The 23,720-nt window shown below is 27.6% G+C and overlaps 1 protein-coding gene and 3 pseudogenes across 1 annotated transcript; all 4 read right to left on the bottom strand.

The window, feature by feature from the left end:
• LOC149058565 (uncharacterized) lies at positions 1-4,535 on the bottom strand (annotated as a pseudogene).
• Positions 4,536-20,251: 15,716 nt separating this feature from the next.
• Positions 20,252-21,471, bottom strand: LOC149058564 (uncharacterized; annotated as a pseudogene).
• A 21-nt stretch (positions 21,472-21,492) lies between these two features.
• On the bottom strand, positions 21,493-22,246 carry LOC149058563 (uncharacterized; annotated as a pseudogene).
• Positions 22,247-22,847: 601 nt separating this feature from the next.
• LOC149058562 (uncharacterized) lies at positions 22,848-23,234 on the bottom strand. Its single transcript, XM_089218402.1, has one exon. The coding sequence runs from the start codon at positions 23,232-23,234 to the stop codon at positions 22,848-22,850; it is 387 nt and encodes a 128-aa protein (XP_089074528.1).
• Positions 23,235-23,720: the final 486 nt, after the last annotated feature.

The following is a 23,720-nucleotide window of genomic DNA, read 5'->3' as shown; positions in this document are numbered from 1 at the left end:
TTAAGTAACAGTTTTTTTTCTAGCTTTTTGAGTAGCAAATATTTCTAACGTTTTATCGAAGCTTAAATTTTGAAGAGCATCATTTTCTGTTGATAAAATCATTAATGATGACAAATTATCTTGTGTTTGAGAAGATCTATTTTTATTTTTAATTCTGGCCAACTTCGAAAATGCTCTCTCAGCAGTACAATTAGCAACTGGAACGGTAAGATATATTCTTAAAGCAATATGAATGTTAGGGAAAATATTAATAACATTACATTCAGTCATCCATTAAAATATCTTGAGTACATCACTTCCATCAAATGTTGGTTTTAACTGATCCCAAAACTGCTTGAAATGTATTATTTCATACTTTATTGAATCATCAATATCATCTTTATATTATACACTGATGAATTTGTTAACACTTTCCTCAACATCAATAGTAGACTCAACATGTAGTCTAGTTAAGAATAAAAAATTTTCAACCACTACACTACATGCATTTATTCTTTTGTCCAGTTCTGAGCAATATTTATTAACTATAACATGATATGTTTCAACCCGAAATTTATCAATACCACTAAGTGCAGTTAAAGTTTTATTGTTACCATCAGGAAATTTTTTTATAATTTTTCTTTTATTTTCATCTTTATATATGATACTTATTTGTGAGCAAAACTCTCCAACCCTACGTTCATAGACCATGTTTAAATCCCTTAAACTTGAAACAACATTTTTTAAACTTTTCAACAAATTCACAGCTTTTAAAATATCATTGTTTTTGCTTTGTAAATCAATAGATATTTTATTAAAATGTTGTAATATGTCATTCCAAAATAGACACAAATAGCCTGTTTCTTTTTTCTTCAACAACACCTTTGCATTATATTTTTTATCCCCACATGTGTCCTATGTGTCCCCACTTACCATGCTATAGGTGGTAAACACGGTCGACGGGCCCCATCGCATGTTAGTTCAACCAATAAAAAAATAAAAATATTCTTGTAGGTACTATAAAAAGTGAAAATTATCACTCGATGTAATTTTAAGCCGAGAAGACTATGGGCCCTTTACACTCGTGGGCCCCGGGGACTTGGACCCCCCATGCCCCCCCTTAATCCGGGCTTGGTACTACCAGATGGATTAATAATTCATTAAAAAAGAAAGAAGAAATGGTACTACACCGATTGAAAATTGGATATACGTGACTTACGCACGGTTACCTAATGATAAAGGATCCTAAGAGGGTTGGGCTATACGAAGCCTGCAGTGTCCAACTAACTATGAAACACATAATCACTGAATGTCTCAAACACCAACAACATCGACTAATCATTGGGCTAGATGGGTCGTAGGCAGTTGTCCGAAAAATGATAAGAACTCAAGTCGAATGACGGTACCATTAAAGTTATTGCCAACATACAATTTAAAAAAATTATATTATAAAACTTTTTTGTTTGTTTGTAGGGTAACACTGATCAACTAAATGATAATTCTTATATTTTTTGATAATAATTATATTATTAAATACTATTGCCAGACTATTAATAGATGTAAGATGTTTACCCACTGATTGCCGATTGTAATTTCAAGAATTTATTGAATTAAATAATATATTAAAGACCAATTTAATACGGAAAATAATAATCCTACGTTTTATCATTTTATACTGTCTATATTTTTAAAATTGTTATTTGATTTTTGAAATGATTACAATTGATTATTGTTGTCGTTTAACTAAAAATAAAAATGTTGGCCGATAACAATTAAACAGCGACGCAGCGTTAAATCACCCTACAAGAACACTATCATGTGCTAATATTATAAGTTATAACATTAATACAATAACATTATATTATTTTCATCAGGCATAATGGACATTATTATCATAAATAAAATGATTTCATTATCGATATTCGATAACAATTTCATTTGCTTTTGGAACACTGTCGTAAGTCGTAGTGGTACGTGCAGGTTCCTACAATCCTACTAATATACGATTCATTTAGAGACGTCAAAATTACGTGAGTAAATATTTGAATTATTCGATTTTATAAGGCTCATGTGAAATTAAGAAATACTCGTACATGTAAAAGCTGTATAATATAATATGTAAATACGTAGGATAATTCGATAGATTATCGGGAACGAACATTGAACAAGTCTTATTTCAACTCTTCATGATTAATAAAAATTTTCTGAAAACATTAAATATATAAATATAACATTTAGATCATAAAGTATTTATTTATACGATATGAAGTAAAAAGACCGTACAAATTATTAAAATCCCTTTATTTAATTATATTTAATATGAAACATTAATTTACAAAATAATTCTTATAATATTATGAAAGACACAGTCTTGTAAAAGATACTTTTATAATAATTGTCAAAAATATTGTAAAATTAGGTAAGTTTTTGTTGTAGGTAGGTGGGTGAATGCTGAAAATATCAAACCTCTACAGTAGGATAAGAACCTAAACATATCTCTTGTATAATATAACCATCTACTCTGTGTCCTGCACGTCTCAAAAAAGATAAGAGGCGATCTGAATTTAAGTCTTGAGTGTAGTCTACCAAAAAATCTTTAATTACTTCAGTATTGGCTGTTCTTGCCCTTGTTGGAACACCATTTCGAATCTATGAAATATTCAAAGGGTATGAATGACAAGAATTTATAATTTTCAAGAAACTTTAAGTTTAATTCTAACCTTCAAATTTTGTTGCAGTTGTCTGAATTCCACAAATGACTGATTTTCTAAGAACAGTAGTTGGTCTATAAATAAAGTAAAGAATTTAAAAATTAATTAGATTAAGTAATTGTCATTTCCTAAAGATAAATATAAAATAATACATTTTTAAATACAATTAAAACAAAATACAATTTTGGACTTACTTATACCTTAGGTTAGGTAACAAATTAATACAATTAACATATAAATATAAGTTTGGTTTAAATACACTGCCATTATTGTGGAACATCTTGCAATAAAAACATTGCAGATTCATACTATACTCAACAAAATTATTAGTAATTAACTCACAAAAACAATAAAAAAAAAAATTAAAAATACAATTTTAGACTTACTTATACCATGTACATTGTACATCCTTAGGTTAGGTAACAACTTAATTCAATAAACATATTAATATAATTTTGGTTAAAATATACTTTGCCTTTACCGTGGAATATATTTACCTTTACCGTGCAATAAAAACATTTTACTGTTTTAGGTACATAGTAAACTGCCACTATTAATTCACATTTAGAACAAAATTAATAATTAGTGTTAAATCCTACTAAGGAATTCCCACACTTTGGGATGAGGTTTGATGAGCCTTAACAATGAAGCGTGGTAACTTTCAACAAAGTTATATGTTCGGATATCTTTTTTAAACACTGTTATTGCTGTAGGTCCCATCGTTTCAAACCAATATCTCCAAATATAATCATATAAAAAATGTTCAAAACACATCATCAAATTGGGAAATTGATTAACGTAATCAACAATTGTTTGAAATCCATCCTCCATTGATGGGATATCGTCAGTTTTTACAGCAGGCAAATATGGTAAAGCTAAAACCTGTAAGTAATGAATCTAAATTAAATTTTTGTTAAATTAAGAAAAGTACTATTTTATAGTTTTAATATTCAAAAATTACCATTCTTAACACTCTGGCAGCTATTGGATTTTTTGTAATTAAGTGGTATATGCTAGTTTTTTTATTTCTAACAAAACGTATTATTGCCTAAAAAAATAAAATATTAATCGAATAGGTATACTTTCATAGCCATTAAAAAAAAAAAAAAACTTAAGTGTTTGAAATTAATTTTATATAGGTATTAGGTACCTGGCAAAAATGAAAATAACATCCTTGATGATCGCTTTCAGGGAATACTGTTTTCACTGCATTCATCAATCCATATTCATAATCCGTTATAATTGTGAGTTGGCTATATGTTAATGGTAACACATTTCTAATATATGACAGCAACTCAACATATATTTCTTCGGTCTTTCCTGACAATATTGCGTACACCAATGGAAAACTCTACAACAAAGTATGTGCATTATGCCATTATTACATAATTGCTTATTTTATTTATTGTTATGATTTTTAATTATTTGCCCATTGATTATAATATTTATGCCTTACCACATTTTTATAAATTATTTGGAAAGTAAATATTTGGTATGCATCTTTTTTTTTTTAATTTTGGCACTGTTTTAAATGTCCCATCACATCCTGCTACCTGAACCTAATATTTTAATTAATAGTTACTTAAATAATTATCATAATATAATTTTAGCCTTAAGGTTTAAAACATTACATACATTTCTTAATAATTCTGGTCCTAGTTGTTGAATATTAGTTGTATTGCAAAAAATTAAACCTTTGATTTGTTGGTTTATTAATAAAGGACCTTGATAAAACCTATTAAAATTTAAAGTTGTTGATATTTAAACTACTTAGATTAAGGAATAAATATTAATTTACTTATTTGATGGATTTTGCAGTGTTGATGTATATTGGCTATTTGCCATTAGTAATATGTGAAGATCTTCAATATTGTCAGGTGTTGCAGGAAATGACTTTCCCCCCCCCCCCCCCCCCCCCGAAAACAAATCCTGGGTACGGCACTGTCATTATATATATTATTAATTTTGAGTCTATACATCTATAATCATGATTATTTATGTCAAATGTTAATTAAATTCTTTAATTCTTACCATGCTCTTGATTGGTAAAATTATAGGCATGGTCATGATTTACAATATCTAAACAAACTTTCAAAATAATTTTTTTAAAAAATGTATAAAAAAATCAATATTATAATAATAATATTTACCGTTATTTGTTGGTACATCCATTTTAAATAATAATTTAATGTCCAAGTCAAACAAAGATTTTCAGATGTAGAATAATAATTTTTATATATATGTAGAGTATAATATAATTTTTATGTATATGTGGAGAATAATATAATTTTTGTATATATGTTGAATATAATATAATTTTTATCAATTTTAAAATAGAGATTTTTTTGTCCGATGGTTGGCAATAACTCCATGCTTTCGGAGTCTTATCAAGTTTCTCTCTCTTATCATTTTTCGGACAACTGCCGATGCCCCGGGTGCATGATTTCCAAACCTATTAGAGTTGTGAGTACAGTGGATCTGATTGGCCCATATTTTTATGGCGGTAAATTCAAAACTATAAAATCAAATAACATTGTATAAATGTGTATTATTATTATGTATTTTGTGATATAATTTAATAATATTAAATATTATATTATATTATTATATATTATATATATTATATTATATTATATATATATATATATATATTATTATATATATATTTATATATATAAAATGCAAAAAATACAATATAAAATGTCAAACATTACAGTATAAAATGCACTTAAAAAGGTTTTTAATTTAATTTTTATATTTATATCGATATTATAAGATATTATACAATAGTTCATTAGTACATTACATTTTACATGTATAATGTAAATAATGTAAATTTTACATCAATAATGTTGATTTTGATTTAAATTTCACATGAAACATTTTTTTAAATTGTGTAATACTTACAAAGCTATGTTTCACAATCACCAGAAAAAAAATGCACTTGCCTACAAACTCACAGCCCTAATTATAATATTTATTTTGTTTATAATATTTAGATATTAAAAAAGCATAATAGGTGATTAGGTACTGATTATTATAAAAAAAAATGTGGTAGGTACTCATTTTCCTTTGTAGGTACTCTTCTATCCACCTATATTTTAGATTCCTTTCTCTAATTCTGTTTATTTTTATAATACATTATTATTCACTATTCTTTATTCAGTAATCTTGTATCTTAACATTTAATAAGCGTTTAATTTTTTTTTTCTAGTTGTAGCCAGGTATATTTATTGCAAGTTGTTTACCATATTTAATTGTATATTATATTATTAAGAAGTAAATGTAAACACATAATATTTATTCATTATAATACAACTTATTAGTAATTTCAAACTTCAAAAGTATTTACATTTAATGAAAGCCAAATAGGTAATCATTATTATTATAATATCAGAAATTTAATTAAAATTATATTATAAATAAAACATAATATGAAAGCTTTAAAATAATTGAACCATTCTTGTCTAATTATATGAAAAATAAAAATAATGTTAATACATATTACATAATAAATAAAAATTATACATTTGTTTCATCTCAAAACAGTCAAAACTATAAAATCAAATAATAATAAATTATTGTTTTTTTAAATGTTTTTTGTGATAAGGATAACATTTAAAACTACACTGCAAAGCTCTTATTAACAATCTAAAAATACACATTATTTGATATGAAATTTGGATCTTATGATTGAATTCACAAATCAATATTATTTTGGGTTTCTATACCTATTGACTATTATGTTTGTTTAAAATTACCCTCATTATATAAATATATGATGCATACATTTCATGAGAATTGTTCTTTGGTGTCGAGTGAGCTGAAATGTAAAGTAAGTACACACATTTACCTAAGTTTGAAATACCTACATATATTTATATCTTTTTATAGAGATACTTAAAATTATTTTATGTCTAGATATCACAGATACTACCACCACAATATCGCTCGTTAATATTACAAATAAATAATGTGGATAATGGTTTTTCTTGTTTATTGCGTACATCAATTAATAATAAAAGTAATGCTATTGAATGGAAAAAAGAGTTTGAATTACTAAGTTTAACAACTTATTCTGTGAGTGGTTCTTTTCCTGAAAATACGCAAAAATTAGTGTTTAAAGTAAGTATTTACAGATGAAATTTGTCTTGTTAAGTATTCTATACTTGCCTATTACCTACCTTTACAAAATACCTATATAATAAACACATATATTTTCCTCGATTTCAGAAGAGATATCATTGCCATCACAATACTCGACCAAATTCGAAAACAATTAAGCCTCATGCAAAACATACATCATGTACAGCAAGATTCACCATTACTGTAAAGCAGAGCAACATGAAAAGGTAAAATAATATTCACTTATTTGTTGGTATAATATATATATATAATATATATATTATTATAAAATATGCATTTAAATGTTGATCTATTAAACTAGGATTTTTAATTATTATGTAAATAATATTATATTACAGAGTATATTTAAATAGCTTATTTGACATTTAATACTAATTGGTTTTGGTAACAATTAATATGGTTGCTAAAAATGTATGTCGTTCAAAGTTGTTAATTATTAGTAATTTTTAATTGAATAACTTATCATTAAAATTTAAATGTATATACAAATATAATGCTAATAGCCTTAGTTGTCGAAGCAGAAATTTATATATCAAGACCTATAAAAAAAAATTTACTAGTATTTATTTATAAAAATAAAAAATTGTGAAATGAAATTCTTAATTGTGTACTAATTATAGGTACTTATATTTATAATGATAATTGTTATTTTTCAGAAGCAAAGATATATACTTAAAGGAATATCCATGTGAAATAGATATATATTTTGTACATAACCATCTTCTGAATAATGCTGAGGCTTTAAGACATAGGCATCCTACTGAGGAGTTGGAAACTATTTTTTCTGAGTATTACTCCAACAATCATTCTCCTTCATCTGCTTTAGAAATGTATAAAATTGATTTACAAAGTAAGCATGGTGATGAATATTTTAAAATTATAGCAGATGGTTCAAAGTGTCCTACTAGGAAGTGGTGCTATGATTTATATTATAAAATTTTTAAACAACAATATGGGGCACCATCTGGTGAACAAATGGTTGTTTGTTTGAAAAAATGTATCGAACAATATAACGAAATTAATAAAATGGAGTGTGCTATGTTGAAAGAAGATTCTGGATCCTTAATATTAGCAATTTGTAGCCCTCTTATGAAAAGAGTATTAATTGAATTAAGAACATCCCATGAAATAATGTTTATGGATAGCTCTGGAAATATGGACAGACATAATAGTAGAGTATTTTTATTATTAGTACCGTCAGTTGCAGGAGCCTTACCTGTGGGAATTATTGTTACGTTTTCTGAAACAGAAAACAATATTTATCAGGGTCTTGAACTTTTTAAGAAATTAAATGGCGTGGACAAATTTTCACCCAAAATAATTATCACAGACGATTCAACTGCTGAGCGAAATAGCTTAAGAAAAGCATTTCCTAATTCAAACCTCTTGCTATGTAAATTCCATGTTTTACAAGCAATTTGGCGGTATATTTGGGACAGTAAACACAACATTGATAAAAATGATCGTCAGTGTTTATACCGAATGTTCAGTAAGACATTAAATAGTGAAACCAAAGAACTTTTTGAGAAACATTTTGAAGAAATGGTGTTGTCAGTTGTCACAAAAAAGTATCCCAAGTATATTAAATACTTATACGACTATAAAGTTAGAGCTTCAGAATGGGCTATGTTTTATCGAAATAATTTAATGACCAGAAATAATCACACAAACAATTATAGTGAATCATCTATAAAACTTTTAAAAGATAAAATATTAAAAAGAACAAAAGCATTCAGTGTTGTACAACTATTTGATATTTTAACTAAAATATTTGATAGCTTTTATGAAAGAAAATTAATTGATATAGTTAATAATAGATTTGAAGGATACACAAAAATGAAGTACTTCATCGATGAAAATAAAATAAAAAAGTTAGTTGTTAGTAAGATTAATAATCAAGAATATAAAGTTGACTCAAACTGTAAAGAATATTATGTGGACTATAAAATTGGAAATTGTACCTGTGTAATTGGTAAACATGGGGCTCCATGTAAACATCAATATGCTGTTGTAAAAAAATTTAATTTAACATCTGAACAATTTTTTCCTATACATGATAATTTAATGAAAAATAAATTATATTTTATTGCAACTGGAAAACATATAGATGACAAAACGTGGTGTGATGATTTATCTATTAAGAACACAAACAAAGTAATAGAACAAGAACCTACTGAAGAACCTACTGCATATGAAGAAAATATTACAGAACAATGTACTGAATCAAATTATGCAAAACAAAATACAACATCACAACCATTTGACGAACCTGTAGTTCAGGTTGTAGACAATTTGAAACAAATATTTAATGTTTTAGAAAATAAATTAACTATTGATAGTCAATTGTTCCAAGAGCCTATAATCAAATTCATTACTTTATTTAATAATATAAAAACTGACTCTGGTCTTATAAGCGCACTACATACTTTTGGAAAATACAATGGTGGCTTGGTGAGGCGCGGTCGTACGCTCAATCTGCGGAAACGCACTGAGCGTACGTACCGGCCGCAGTTGCTAGCTCCCGGATGGGTGACCACCCGGGATTTTTAGCAACATATCCTTGCCACACTTACACAAACACGTGTTACAACCCTACCCAATTAAAAACCTACAAACAAATATACAAAAATAATCTCTACCGTACCACCCCACACCCAATGGCCTATGTTGCCGCGGGTTCTCCTTACAAAAAAAAAAAAAAAAAAAAAAAATACAATGGTGCTGGAATTCCACAGATTAAATCAAGAAAAAATCTACAAGGATCCAAGGTAATTGGAGTACAACCTACAACAATTTCCAGAAGAAAAGTATGCCTCGGAGGACGAAAGGTACAGACAGCAGGAAGACCAACAAAAGAAAGCAGAGTACATGAGCATGGCTATAATAAAAGAAAAGTACCATTATCTATTGACAACATACCATTGAACAAAAAAAAGGCACCTCATTCAATTGAATATTGTACCAATCAAAATATAAATTTAGGAAAGCAACATTAATCTCACAATAGTTAATCTTTTATAAGTTTAATTTTTTGTTTATTATATTATATTACACTTTGTCACTTATTATTTTAATTGTTTGATCGTTTTATTATTATTATTTGATTTTATAGTTTTGACTGTTTTGAGATGAAACAAATGTATAATTTTTATTTATTATGTAATATGTATTAACATTATTTTTATTTTTCATATAATTAGACAAGAATGGTTCAATTATTTTAAAGCTTTCATATTATGTTTTATTTATAATATAATTTTAATTAAATTTCTGATATTATAATAATAATGATTACCTATTTGGCTTTCATTAAATGTAAATACTTTTGAAGTTTGAAATTACTAATAAGTTGTATTATAATGAATAAATATTATGTGTTTACATTTACTTCTTAATAATATAATATACAATTAAATATGGTAAACAACTTGCAATAAATATACCTGGCTACAACTAGAAAAAAAAAATTAAACGCTTATTAAATGTTAAGATACAAGATTACTGAATAAAGAATAGTGAATAATAATGTATTATAAAAATAAACAGAATTAGAGAAAAGAATCTAAAATATAGGTGGATAGAAGAGTACCTACAAAGGAAAATGAGTACCTACCACATTTTTTTTTATAATAATCAGTACCTAATCACCTATTATGCTTTTTTAATATCTAAATATTATAAACAAAATAAATATTATAATTAGGGCTGTGAGTTTGTAGGCAAGTGCATTTTTTTTCTGGTGATTGTGAAACATAGCTTTGTAAGTATTACACAATTTAAAAAAATGTTTCATGTGAAATTTAAATCAAAATCAACATTATTGATGTAAAATTTACATTATTTACATTATACATGTAAAATGTAATGTACTAATGAACTATTGTATAATATCTTATAATATCGATATAAATATAAAAATTAAATTAAAAACCTTTTTAAGTGCATTTTATACTGTAATGTTTGACATTTTATATTGTATTTTTTGCATTTTATATATATAAATATATATATAATAATATATATATATATATATATATATATATATATATAATATAATATAATATATATAATATATAATAATATAATATAATATTTAATATTATTAAATTATATCACAAAATACATAATAATAATACACATTTATACAATGTTATTTGATTTTATAGTTTTGAATTTACCGCCATAAAAATATGGGCCAATCAGATCCACTGTACTCACAACTCTAATAGGTTTGGAAATCATGCGCCCCGGGCTAGATTGGTAAGTGCAGATAAGCCTACGCATTCTGGTGGACAATAATCATACTACTGAAAGTAGGAAAAGTTCATCAGCAGCTGCTCGAATCCGCATTCCGCATGCTGCATGCACTTAGTGGTCTTGCGTAATATTACTAATATTAGTATTTAGTAATATTATGCACGGTGTTGTTTAAATTACGATTTCTCATTTGAATAATATATTTGGTTTTTGTCATTTACTTAATGTTAGTTGATTTTCTTCTTTAATTTGGTAGTAAGTGTTTTTAAAGACCATGACCGGAAAAAAGAAATGTAGAGTGTACTGTTCTGTATTTGGATACAATACCTACTATTCAAGTGACAATTTGTAGAACACCAAGTGATCTAAATAGTATATCTATTGGTTCAAATTTCATTAGGTATAGTACTTATACATTGGCTTATAGTTTTATTATCTTTCTAGCACATATTGGGTGGCTTTGTATAAATTTATTATTTTTTCTAGAAATGAATTCATTAAAGTTTCTGATACAACAACTTTATCACTACATGCCCAAGGTAGAAATACTTATTTGGACAATCCAAAATTGGTACCTTGTCCAGTAAATGTGGATTTGTTTCCTATAACTGACCATGTACTTCTTACTGCTGTGGAAGAATATGCAGTATTAAACTTAGGAGATTGCTGCAAAAAAATGATGTTCATACTAATTATGCAGTATGATTTGGTATACATCAGAAAAATAAGTGAAAATAATAAGGCATTTTGGCATAGTACCAGACAATTTAAGTAGGTACCTTTTAATTTTAAAATTATTTGTAACAAATACGTTATCATCAACTATTTTACAGTATTTATTCTGTAAATTGTTCATACATTAATATTATGGTTACAAGACTCATGTATCATTCTTTCAAAATAAATTATTTTTAAACTTAACAATAATTCAGTACAAAAATTAATATTAATTTCAACATTTATAACAAAAATAGATTTTTCTAAACTATCAAATATGATAAAATCACAACTATTTACATTTAACATTATCACCCCCAATTAAATTTGTGCATAGTATGCATCTTTATTTTTAAGTTTCCCTTGACCGTAAGTTCCTTTAACTAGAAAGTTAACATTGCTCAATAGTTCTGCTAAACCAACCAAACTTCCTTTAAACGGACATTTTATTTCTATGAGCTTTTTTGGGTGCTTCAAAGTATCCAAGACTACTCCATCTGGAGAATAGCCTAACCATGGACACTTCTTTTATGTAATGAAACCTCTTGTGATAACATTATTTCCAGTGTTCTTAATGTACACATCTCTTGCTGTTAGTTCATATTGTATTCCATGTTTCACAAACTTGTTAGTGAATACTTGAGACCAAAAATATTTACTTATTTTTATAGCCCAATCTTCATCGGTATGTTGACGTTTACCATAAGTAAATAACTGGTAACATCTGCTGCCTGTTATTCTAAATTGTCTGGTACTATGCCAAAATGCCTTATTATTTTCACTTATTTTTCTGATGTATACCAAATCATACTGCATAATTAGTATGAACATCATTTTCTTGCAGCAATCTCCTAAGTTTAATACTGCATATTCTTCCACAGCAGTAAGAAGTACATGGTCAGTTATAGGAAACAAATCCACATTTACTGGACAAGGTACCAATTTTGGATTGTCCAAATAAGTATTTCTACCTTGGGCATGTAGTGATAAAGCTGTTGTGTCAGAAACTTTAATGAATTCATTTCTAGAAAAAATAATAAATTTATACAAAGCCACCCAATATGTGCTAGAAAGATAATAAAACTATAAGACAATGTATAAGTACTATACCTAATGACATTTGAACCAATAGATATACTATTTAGATCACTTGGTGTTCTACAAATTTTGTTCACACAACAATAATCACCTGATATCCATAAAATATATATTATTGATTAAGATAATTAATGTTATAATTTATAAGTAATATATAATAGCAATAATTTTCAAGACTTGACAAGTTAGCAATTAATAGTTGACATTTTCATACTGTATATTATATATAAATACATTGTGTTAGGTACCTATATATGCATTTTGAACTTATTTATTGGTACAGGCTTATACTGCTGCAATGATGGCTGCTTCAATTTGTTCCATTGGCACTTAACATCTGTCGATGGTAGGTAGATTAAGTCTTCTAAATGAGTTCTGTGTATAAATATAAGTTTATTACCTCAAAGCAAAATTAAAAATCAAGCAAATTTGTACCAACCTATTTAAATGTGATAATACAGCTACAGTATGCTTACAACATTCAGAAGCACCTGCTTTGCATGAGCAAAAAAATTGTTTGATAACTAATTTAAATTGCTTTGAATTGTTTAATTGCGCTTTCAGCAATTTCCCAGTAATTTCATGAGGCATTTCAGAAATTTTAGATGTTTGAATTACTAAAGATTTTATGGTTATATTTAGGTCCTATGAAAATAAAGCAGTATAACTTTGATTGGTAGTTATGAAATTAGATATTGTTTTTCTTTAAATTTTTGTATTATACATTATCTTATATTTTCAACTAGTAGTTTTCCAGACAAAATAACTTGGTTAGAATTCAAAACTTCTTCGGCTTCAATACAATTTCTCGTGTTTGGAGTGCATTTAGCATATGAAAAGATGTCACTTAATGTTAAAATCATATTTAAATTACATTTGTAATCAATAAGCAATCCAAACTTGGTGCAAAATACAAAAGAAGAATACGAATATACGAAAACTAAAAATAAACTCTTAATGTTTTTCATAATCAGTGTTTGGCGGTAAAATCTATCCTACTTTCGCGGACATTTAATAATGACATACAGCGCTCCCAGTGTTATCTAACTTTACCAATAGTATCACAGAACTGATTAAATCAGAAGGGACACTTTCAATGTAAACAAAAACGGGGCGGCAATGTTCCCATTGGCTACTTTATCAATTTAGTGTTATCAGTTAAAAAACTGAGTAGTATATATTTGTATGTTCACAGCCAGCTTTTCCACGGTAAAATTTTTTTTTCAAGGGGAAAATTCTCGCTTGGAGCACACTGATTTACCGCGTAACACAATACGGTGATTACACAAGATTGTCCACCTATTTGCCCCTTACACAAAAATATTTACCGTATCAACTATTTTTTCCCTTTTTTTAAAATTTTTTTAGTTAAATATCGCTAATTTTTATAAAAATTATATTTCAAGTAAAGAACACAAATTATTTAATAAACTTTTTTTATTTTGTTCAATAAAATTACACAAGTTTTCTTACTTCTCTAGTAAAAGGTACATATTCTACAATACGATCATGAATTAATAAACAATAAGCAGTTACACCTGTAAGGGATTCCGATGCTTCAATTTCCAATTGAACATCCACTGCTGAGGCTGCTGCCGAATCATTCTGTTTTGAAGTATCAATAACTATGATGGGTGCGTTTGATAGAAAAGTAGATGGACTCAATATAGGGTTCCGTATACTTTTTTCATAGTACGATTCTTGAAATGATGTATACATATCATATAATAATGTAAAATTATTTTTTGAAAAATCTAAATTCAAATTATCATACGGATATGCAATCGAGTTTAGAAATACTTTAACGTTCGTTAGACTACAATGGTCAAATATACTACAATCTTTTGTTATTGTATTTTTACGACCTTTTTGTAATCCAATTATAATAAATCGTGGTTTTTCTAATTTTGAAGCGGTTTTCAAGTTCCATACTACTTTTTTAGTAGTTCCGAGTTCAGGATATTCAAAAGTTTCGAAAGATCTAAAAGGAATAAACAAACTTTTTTCTTTTTCTACAAGTTTCAATAACTTTAACCTTTCTTCATCATCAACAGTAATATGCGGAACCTTCCAAACTATTTTACTTAATACAACTTTACCTAAAGCAGCAACTACATCACTTTTAAGGCTAAACGCATTTAAATCAGTATGACTTCGAGTTAATATTAATTCCAATCTTGAATTTACTAATATTTTTTTATAATCTTCAAACAGACCTAACCAATATTTCAATGGAATGCAAGCACTGAATTCACCTTTATCGTTTGTTATTTGTGATCCATTTTTAAAATTCCAGCCAGAATTTTCGTAACAATTATAGTTATCTGGTGTACAAGATAAGAATTCTTTCAGCGAGCTTGTAATTCCAAGAACACGTGTGCTATCTGTTGTGATAAGACTGGATTACTAATTTTGATAACAGTCTTATAGGTTATAATTTGTTTTTAATATTATTACTATAGTCGCTACACGCTGGCATCACCATGTGAAATGTGAATTTGCTTTAATAATTAAGTTATATAATAATTATTAATATTTAATATAATAATGTGTTTTTAATCTAGTTTTTTACGCTCCAATAAACTAATAAAACATGGTGCAGTCGTGAACTTATTATGATTATTACGATTAAATAAGATAAAAATTGAAGTGAACTAAAGTGTTCCACATTCCACATACGACCGTTCATCATGGAATTCAACAAACCAGACTGTTTGAAACTAACAGGAAATGTTGCTGAAAATTTTAAATTATTCAAAGAGGAAGTCATGGTATTTTTTGAAGCAACGGAAACAACGGCAAAACCGGTAAAAGTACAGGTAGCACGTTTATTAAATTTAATTGGAAGTGACGGGGTTAAGATTTATAGAACATTTAACATTGACCCAAAAGAAGAAATTGTTAATGTCATTTTTGACAAATTAGAAGGGTACTGTACACCAAAGCGAAATGAAGTTATGGAACATTACAAATTTTTCATGAGAAAACAGGATTCAAGTGAAACATTTGATAAATTTTATGCTGACCAGAGAGATCTCATAAAAAGTTGTGACTTTGGAAAGTCTGAAGAAAAGTTATTGCGAACGCAGATTGTTCTTGGCATTAGTGACAAAGATCTTCAAGGAAAATTGCTTCGTGAAGACCTGAACCTTGATAAAGTCGTGCGGCATTGTCAAGCAACTGAGCAAGCGGAAATTAATAGGAAGTTATTGGTGCAAGAGAGCGAGAACAAAATTTATGTCATTGAGAAGAAAAATGCCAACAAGTTCAACTCAACAAATTATCATAGAAGGAAGCAGCAGCAAGAAAATGTGTCGGAACAATTTGGAAGAGAACATTCAAAGAAAATTTCGAAGGAAAAGGGTAATGTAAAAACATATAAATTTAATTGTTATAAGTGTGGTAAAGTACACGGTATAAATGAATGTCCGGCCTATAATAGAATTTGTAATACATGTGGTAATAAAAATCATTTTGCGTTGATGTGTAAGAATAAAGCTAAAAGTGAAAATAAAAAATATGAGAAAAGAGAAAATAATCAGGTTAACACAGTAGAAAAAGAAAATGAAGTGTATGAATATTTGTGTCTGGATGAGGTTGAAATAGGTACAAGTAACACATGGACAGACAATGTAAAAATAAATGAATTAAATGTAGAAATAAAATTAGACACAGGTGCACAATTAAATGTGATGCCAATAGAAATGTATAAAAAAATTAAATCAGCACAATTGGAAAAAAGTGAAGTTGTTATTAAAACATTTGGTGGGTTCACAATGAAATCGCAGGGCAAAATTAATGTTCAAATTGAAAATGATAAATGTAAGACAAATGTTGTTTTTAAATTGTTAATTATGAAGGAATGCCAATACTTGGTTTTAAGGACTGTAAGACTTTAAAATACAAATTTAATGAGGTACATGAAGTAGAAATAGAAACTAAAAAAAAACGTTTTGTTAAAGAGAATATTGATATATTCACTGGAATTGGAAAATTTCCAGATAAAATTAAAATTAAAATTAAAGAAAATAGTATACCTGTTATAAATCATCCTAGGAGAATCCCTATAAAATTAATAAAAAAACTAAAAGAATTAATTGAGAGATTGTGTGTTCAAAATATTATTGAAAAGTGTGAGGAGCCTAGTGAGTGGCAACATCCTTTGGTTGTCATAGAGAAGCCAGACAAGTCGCTAAGAATGTGTCTGGATCCTAGAGCTTTAAATAAGTGTATAGTGCGTGAAATGGTACAAATTCCTACTGTTGATGAAGTAAGAAATAAACTAACAAACAAAAAATATTTTACATTATGTGATTTGAAAGATGGGTTTTATCAGTGTGAGCTAGAAAGTGAGTCAATGAAACTTTGTGCTTTCAGTACACCATTTGGCTCATACCAATTTAGGAGGTTACCATTTGGATTAGCCAACGCACCAGAAATATTCCAACAATTAACTTCAAAATATTTTGGAAGTATCAAAAATATCTGTGTGTATTTTGATGATATACTTATTAGTGGAAGTACTCAACAGGAACATGATGAGGCATTAAAACAGGTAGTGGACCAGGCCAGGAAATTAAACATTAAGTTTAATTTGAACAAGTTGCAGTATGAAAAAAGTGAAGTGCGTTTTTTAGGAATGATATTTAGTGAACAAGGAATAGCTCCAGACCCTGAAAGAGTCAAATCTGTTGTAGAATTAAAAATACCGCAAAATACTAAACAGCTTCAGTCATTTCTAGGAATGGTTAATTATCTTCGAATATTTATACCAAATATGTCTGAATTAATTGAACCACTTAGAGGATTATTGAGGAAAGATGTTGTGTGGTCATGGAGTATAAATTGTGACAGTGCGTTTAATAAATTAAAAAATGTTCTAACTGAAATGACAACTCTTAGTAATTATAATTTGGAAGATAATTTTACTATTCAGTGCGACACATCAGAAAAAGCGTTAGGATGTTGTCTTCTACAAAATAACAGACCTGTATATTATGCTTCAAGATGTATGAGTGAAACAGAACAGATGTATGCTCAAGTGGAGAAAGAGATGTTGGGTATAGTCTTTGCATGTAAAAAATTTCACAAATTAATATATGGGCAAAGAATAGTTGAAATATTCACTGATCATCAACCACTTATATCAGTAATGAAAAAAGAAATAAACAAAATACCCAATAATAGACTGAAAAGAATGAGACTTAAGCTATTGATTTATAATACAGATGTTAAATATTGTCCAGGTAAGTACATGTATATAGCAGATTTGCTAAGCAGGAACTATATACAAAGAGTTGAAAACACTGAAGAAAATTTAAATGATGTAGTACATGCAATTAATGAGGTCGAAATACAATTTAAAAATGATAGAATAGAAAAATTTAGAGAAGAAACAAATAGAGATGAACATTTAAGTAAAATATTAAAATATTTAGACACAGGATGGCCAAACAAAATGATTGACAGTGGGAAGATTAAACATTACTTTAAAATTAAAAATGAATTAACTAAAGAAAATGGAATAGTTTACTTTGGAAACAGAATAATTGTCCCTAAAGTACCTACTAAGAAACTATGTAACTAAAAAATTGCATGAAACACATTTAGGAATTACAAAAACGTTAAAAAAAAGTAAACTCATTTTCTACTGGCCAGGAATGTCTTCAAAAATTTTATTGATAAATGTGAAATATGTAGGAAGTTTAGTATCAGTAAGGTAAAAGAACCACTACTACAACATAAAATCCCTGAGTTAACGTTTCAAAAAATTGGAATAGACATAGTAGAGGTAGAGCGTTCCAATTACCTAGTTGTTATGGATTATTATTCAAGATGGTTAGAAGTTTTAAGCATAAAAAATAAAACTAGTGAAACAGTCATACAATTATTAAAAATATTATTTAGTCGGTTTGGAATACCAGAAGAAGTTGTATGTGATAACAATCCTTGCGGAAGTAGAGAATTTAAAAACTTTGCTAAGGAATGGCATTTTAATATAACTATATCAAGCCCAAACTATCCCCAGAGTAATGGTCTTGCAGAAAAGGCAGTAGGAATAGCTAAAAAATAATAAAGAAAGCTAAAATTGAAAATAAAGATTTATCTTTGTATTTACTTAATTATAGAAACGCTCCTGTAGCAGGGTTAACATGGTCTCCAGCACAGATGCTGCAAAGTAGAGTTTTAAGATCAAAAACTAATAGTATAAATAAAAAAATTTTAAATCCAGCTGTAGTAGACTGTTCTGAAGATAATAAAATTCAAAAATTAAAACAAAAAGACTGGTACGATAAAACTGCTACATATGTTGAGAAAGAATTTAAACCAAATTAACATATTATGTTACAAGACAAATTTACCAAACTATGGTCTAAAGCTGTTGTTCTGAATAAAACTAAGTGGCCAAGATCTTATTTAGTGAAAGATGAAAAGGGAAAGATACTCAGGCGAAATACAATATTTATGAGGAAAGTGAGTAGCTATGACTTGGATTTGAATGAAAGTGATGATGAAGTTATAGTTAACGATGAATTGAATAAAAAAGAGGTAGAGAAAGTTGAAAAACAAAAGAGTGAGATAGTTACAAATATTAATTTTAAAACACAAAGAGGAAGGGTAGTTAAAAAACCTATTAGATTAGGTATTAATTAAAATTTATACTATGTTAAACTATGTACTATTATGAACTATATTATTATTATTTGTATTTGTATTTAAAAAAAAAAAATTGTCAAACTATTTACTATTATGAACTATATTATTATTATTTGTATTTGTATTTAAAAAAAAAATTGTCAAACTATTTACTACTATGAACTATATTATTATTATTTGTATTTGTATTTAAAAAAAAAATTGTCAAACTATTTACTATAATGAACTATATTATTATTATTTGTATTTGTATTTTTAAAAAAAAAAAATGTTCAAACCATTTACTATTATGAACTATATTATTATTATTTGTATTTGTATTTAAAAAAAAAATTGTCAAACTATTTACTACTATGAACTATATTATTATTATTTGTATTTGTATTTAAAAAAAAAATTGTCAAACTATTTACTACTATGAACTATATTATTATTATTTGTATTTGTAATTTAAAAAAAAAATTTTGTTCAACTATAAATTATTAAGATTCTAATAATTTTTTTTTTGTAATAGGGAGATGTTGTGATAAGACTGGATTACTAATTTTGATAACAGTCTTATAGGTTATAATTTGTTTTTAATATTATTACTATAGTCGCTACACGCTGGCATCACCATGTGAAATGTGAATTTGCTTTAATAATTAAGTTATATAATAATTATTATTTAATATAATAATGTGTTTTTAATCTAGTTTTTTACGCTCCAATAAAACTAATAAAACACTATCTACTTCTATTCCATTTATTTCTAATCGAATTTGTTCAAAGAGGTATGAATAACCATTATTACACAGTTTCACTTTATCAGAATCAAATATTATTCCTTCTAAATAAATAAAGCTCTCATGTAGATACGGATAAACATCTGTTTGCTGTACTGATATCCGTATTTCATCATTATTATTAAACGATGTTGTGTACGGTGTATATGAATGATATTCAATTTTCGTTATTTTAGAATCCGTCTCGTACCGTGAACTTATATCTAAAATATCACTTTCAGGCATTCTGTTTTAATTGATAACCTAGAGCTTGCAAAATTTTTTTATTTTTCAACGTCAATTTTTTTACTTTATTTGATGTTACCGGTACCACTTTAGTCTTATGACTAGTTGAACTGATCCGAAGTAGCGGATTTATATTGAATTTTAATCCCATATCAGATCCGTAACGTTTAATATGTAACACGATTGTCAATGCCTCACCAAAATTATCAATCGGATTATGATCTTGATCAACTAGCTGAACGGTTATCGAATCAATACTTGTTTTATTCAATTTGTAATATACTAAATTTAGCGGTGACTGAATTACTTTAGATCCTGTCCTTCCACTCGGGAAAAACTCGTAAATCGAATGACTGAAGATGGTTGCTGAATGATCCTTGAGCTATATTACACAATACTTTTATAGAATTAATTGTGTTTAAATTTACTGCTTTTTCCGATCGATGAATTGCATACTCTGGTTTATATTGTCTTTTTTTAAAACCGAATACAGGTGCCATACTATATGGAATATCAAAGTGTAGTATCCCATTACATTTTATATACGATCTGAAATCATTAGGATCAACCGAAATTTCGAATGTTAATTTAGTTAAGTTTTCACTATTATAGACATCTATTTGCTTCTTAATTCGTTGATTAATATCTTCAATTTCATAACATCCCTCTTCCAATTTAATATGACACATCATAGGCATCATATCATTATTGTTTTCATCGTCAACTATTTCTATCGAAAATGTATTATTATTTTCATTAATATTTGGGAATGAATTAAATGACTGTAAACATAACAAAGCTATTTCTGAGTCCTCGTAAAGGTTTATAGACGGAAAATAATTTACAGATAATATGGTAGCATTCCCAGTTAAGCTTAAAGTAACTGACTCATACATTACAAAATCTAAGATATAAATTTAATAATGAGATCCGTGACGTTTAATATGTAGAACAACTGTCAATGTCTCGTTAAAATCGTAAATTGGGTTATTGTTTTGGTCAACTAACTGAAAAGTTATTGAATTAATATCTGTTTTGTTTAATCTGTAATATATAAGGTTTGACGGAGATTGAACAACCTTTGTTCCTGTTCTCCCAATCGGGAAAAACTCATATATCGAATGACTTTGAAGTTGGTTATTGAATGACCCATGTGCTATATTACACAATACTTTTATAGAATTAATCGTGTTTAAATTGGCCGCTTTATCCGATCGACGATCTTCATGAAACGGTCCACATTGTATCTTTTTAAACCCAAAAACAGGTGCTATACTAAATGGAATATCGAACCTAAGTAGTCCATTGCATTTTATATACGTTCTAAAATCAACAGGATCAATACGTACACTGAATGTTATCTGTGTTCCATAGTCTTTATTAACTCGGAGTAACTCTTTTGCAATATAATTGTTAATATCTTCTATTTCATAGCATCCATCTTTCAAACTAAATTCAAAACTGCAATATTTTATGTTATGTTTCTTTGAAGGAATTACTTCTATTTTCAGTCGGTTATTAATTGGATTTATAATATTTGGAAAATGAATTGAACGTTTGCAAAGATAACAAAGCTATTTCTGAATCCTCGTAAACGTTTAGAGATGGAAAATAATTTGCAGTCAATTCAGTCGATTTTCCAGTTAAAGTTAGTGTAATAGATTCATGCATTGTAAAAATTCAAGACATAAATGCCCACAGTTGAATGTATTGAAGTCTTGGTAGTTAGAATAGTTATAAACTATTTTAAACTTTTTAAAATAACGTTGTAATTCAATTGGTGGAGGTAAATCACCAAAGCTATCAAAATATATGACTTTATCTTTATTTTTATGAAACGCTACCCAATGGCTCCCGTCGCCTGAAGATATGTCCAAGTTTAATATACCACATTCATTTACATACGGTTTTTTAGGTAAGTTATCACGTGAAAACACTCCACGGAAATGATTGATTTTCAACTTAGTTATACATTTTATAATATCTTCTGACGAAAGTAGTCTGTCAGGTAGCGTATTTAACAGTTTTTTTTCCATACCTTGTTTTTGTTTAAATTTAGACCACTACCCTTTTTTCTTTTTGAATTTTGAATTTTGAATTGCATTATACACACTAGCACCTCCAGACATTAATCTACCAAGTGCTGACAATCCCGCAAATATAGGTATTAAGGGAATTACACCTCCTGTTTGTCTCGGTGGTAAAATCAGTCTTTTGCTACCATTTTTTTTCTTAGACATTCTTTTTTTCTTTACTGCTATCATGAGATTTTTTATTTTTGTAGCACGTTTTTTTTATAACCCATTCCTATTTTTCTTTTAGCTTTCATCGCGTTTGTTACCGCGTACGCTACCAATTTCTCTTTTCTAGGAGTGTCTTTTGCTTTAAATCTTTCCCAGGCACGGTTTTCTAACACTTTATCAGCTTTATGTCTATCGTCTAAATTTTTACTCGCTGCATACACAATATCGTGATCACGACAAGCAGCGTCTAATGGGTTTATTCCTATGTCACCTCGATTTAATCTTTTTTTTAATTTTGTACCTGGTCCACAAAACTGATAACCTGGAATATGGGATTCAAACGGAAGACTATTTATAAGAGAGTTTACAATACCTTTACCAGTCTTTTTCGATTTACACTTTCGCGTTGAACGCATCATCAATAACTGAATATAAAATAAAAATCTTCGAGTATTTATAAGAAAATGAATTTAATTGAACAGAAAGATAAATTAGAAATAATAAACGTAGATGTACAAATATCAAAAAAACCATCAAGACATGGTTCGTTATTACCTGATACTATACGTGCTATATTAGTTGGTCCTAGTGGATCGGGTAAAACAAATATAATGTACAATCTAATCACACATGAAAACGGGTTAAGATTTGAAAATATCTATTTATACTCTAAAACCTCTAATCAAGAAAAATATGTTTTGTTAAAAAAAATAATGGATGATATACAAGGTGCTAATTTGTTCATATTTACAAACGCAGATAAAGTTATAAAACCAAACTTAACCAAGAAAAATTCTATTATAATTTTTGATGATGTAATATGTGATTCACAGTCTGTTATTAGAGAATACTTTAGCATCTGTAGACATTCAGGTGCTAGCTCTGTATTTTATTTAGCACAA

Source organism: Diuraphis noxia, unplaced genomic scaffold (assembly GCF_037042655.1).
Source record: "Diuraphis noxia isolate RWA-SAM2 unplaced genomic scaffold, SU_Dnox_SAM2 contig0002, whole genome shotgun sequence".
NCBI classification, from domain to species: domain Eukaryota; kingdom Metazoa; phylum Arthropoda; class Insecta; order Hemiptera; family Aphididae; genus Diuraphis; species Diuraphis noxia.
Note: the sequence above shows the minus strand (reverse complement) of the source record. Positions and strands in the feature narration are given on the sequence as shown.

What these genes read in the sequence shown, in the direction of transcription:
- LOC149058562 (XM_089218402.1), bottom strand. Translation starts at nt 23,234, where the DNA reads ATGCGTTCAACGCGAAAGTGTAAATCGAAAAAGACTGGTAAAGGTATT.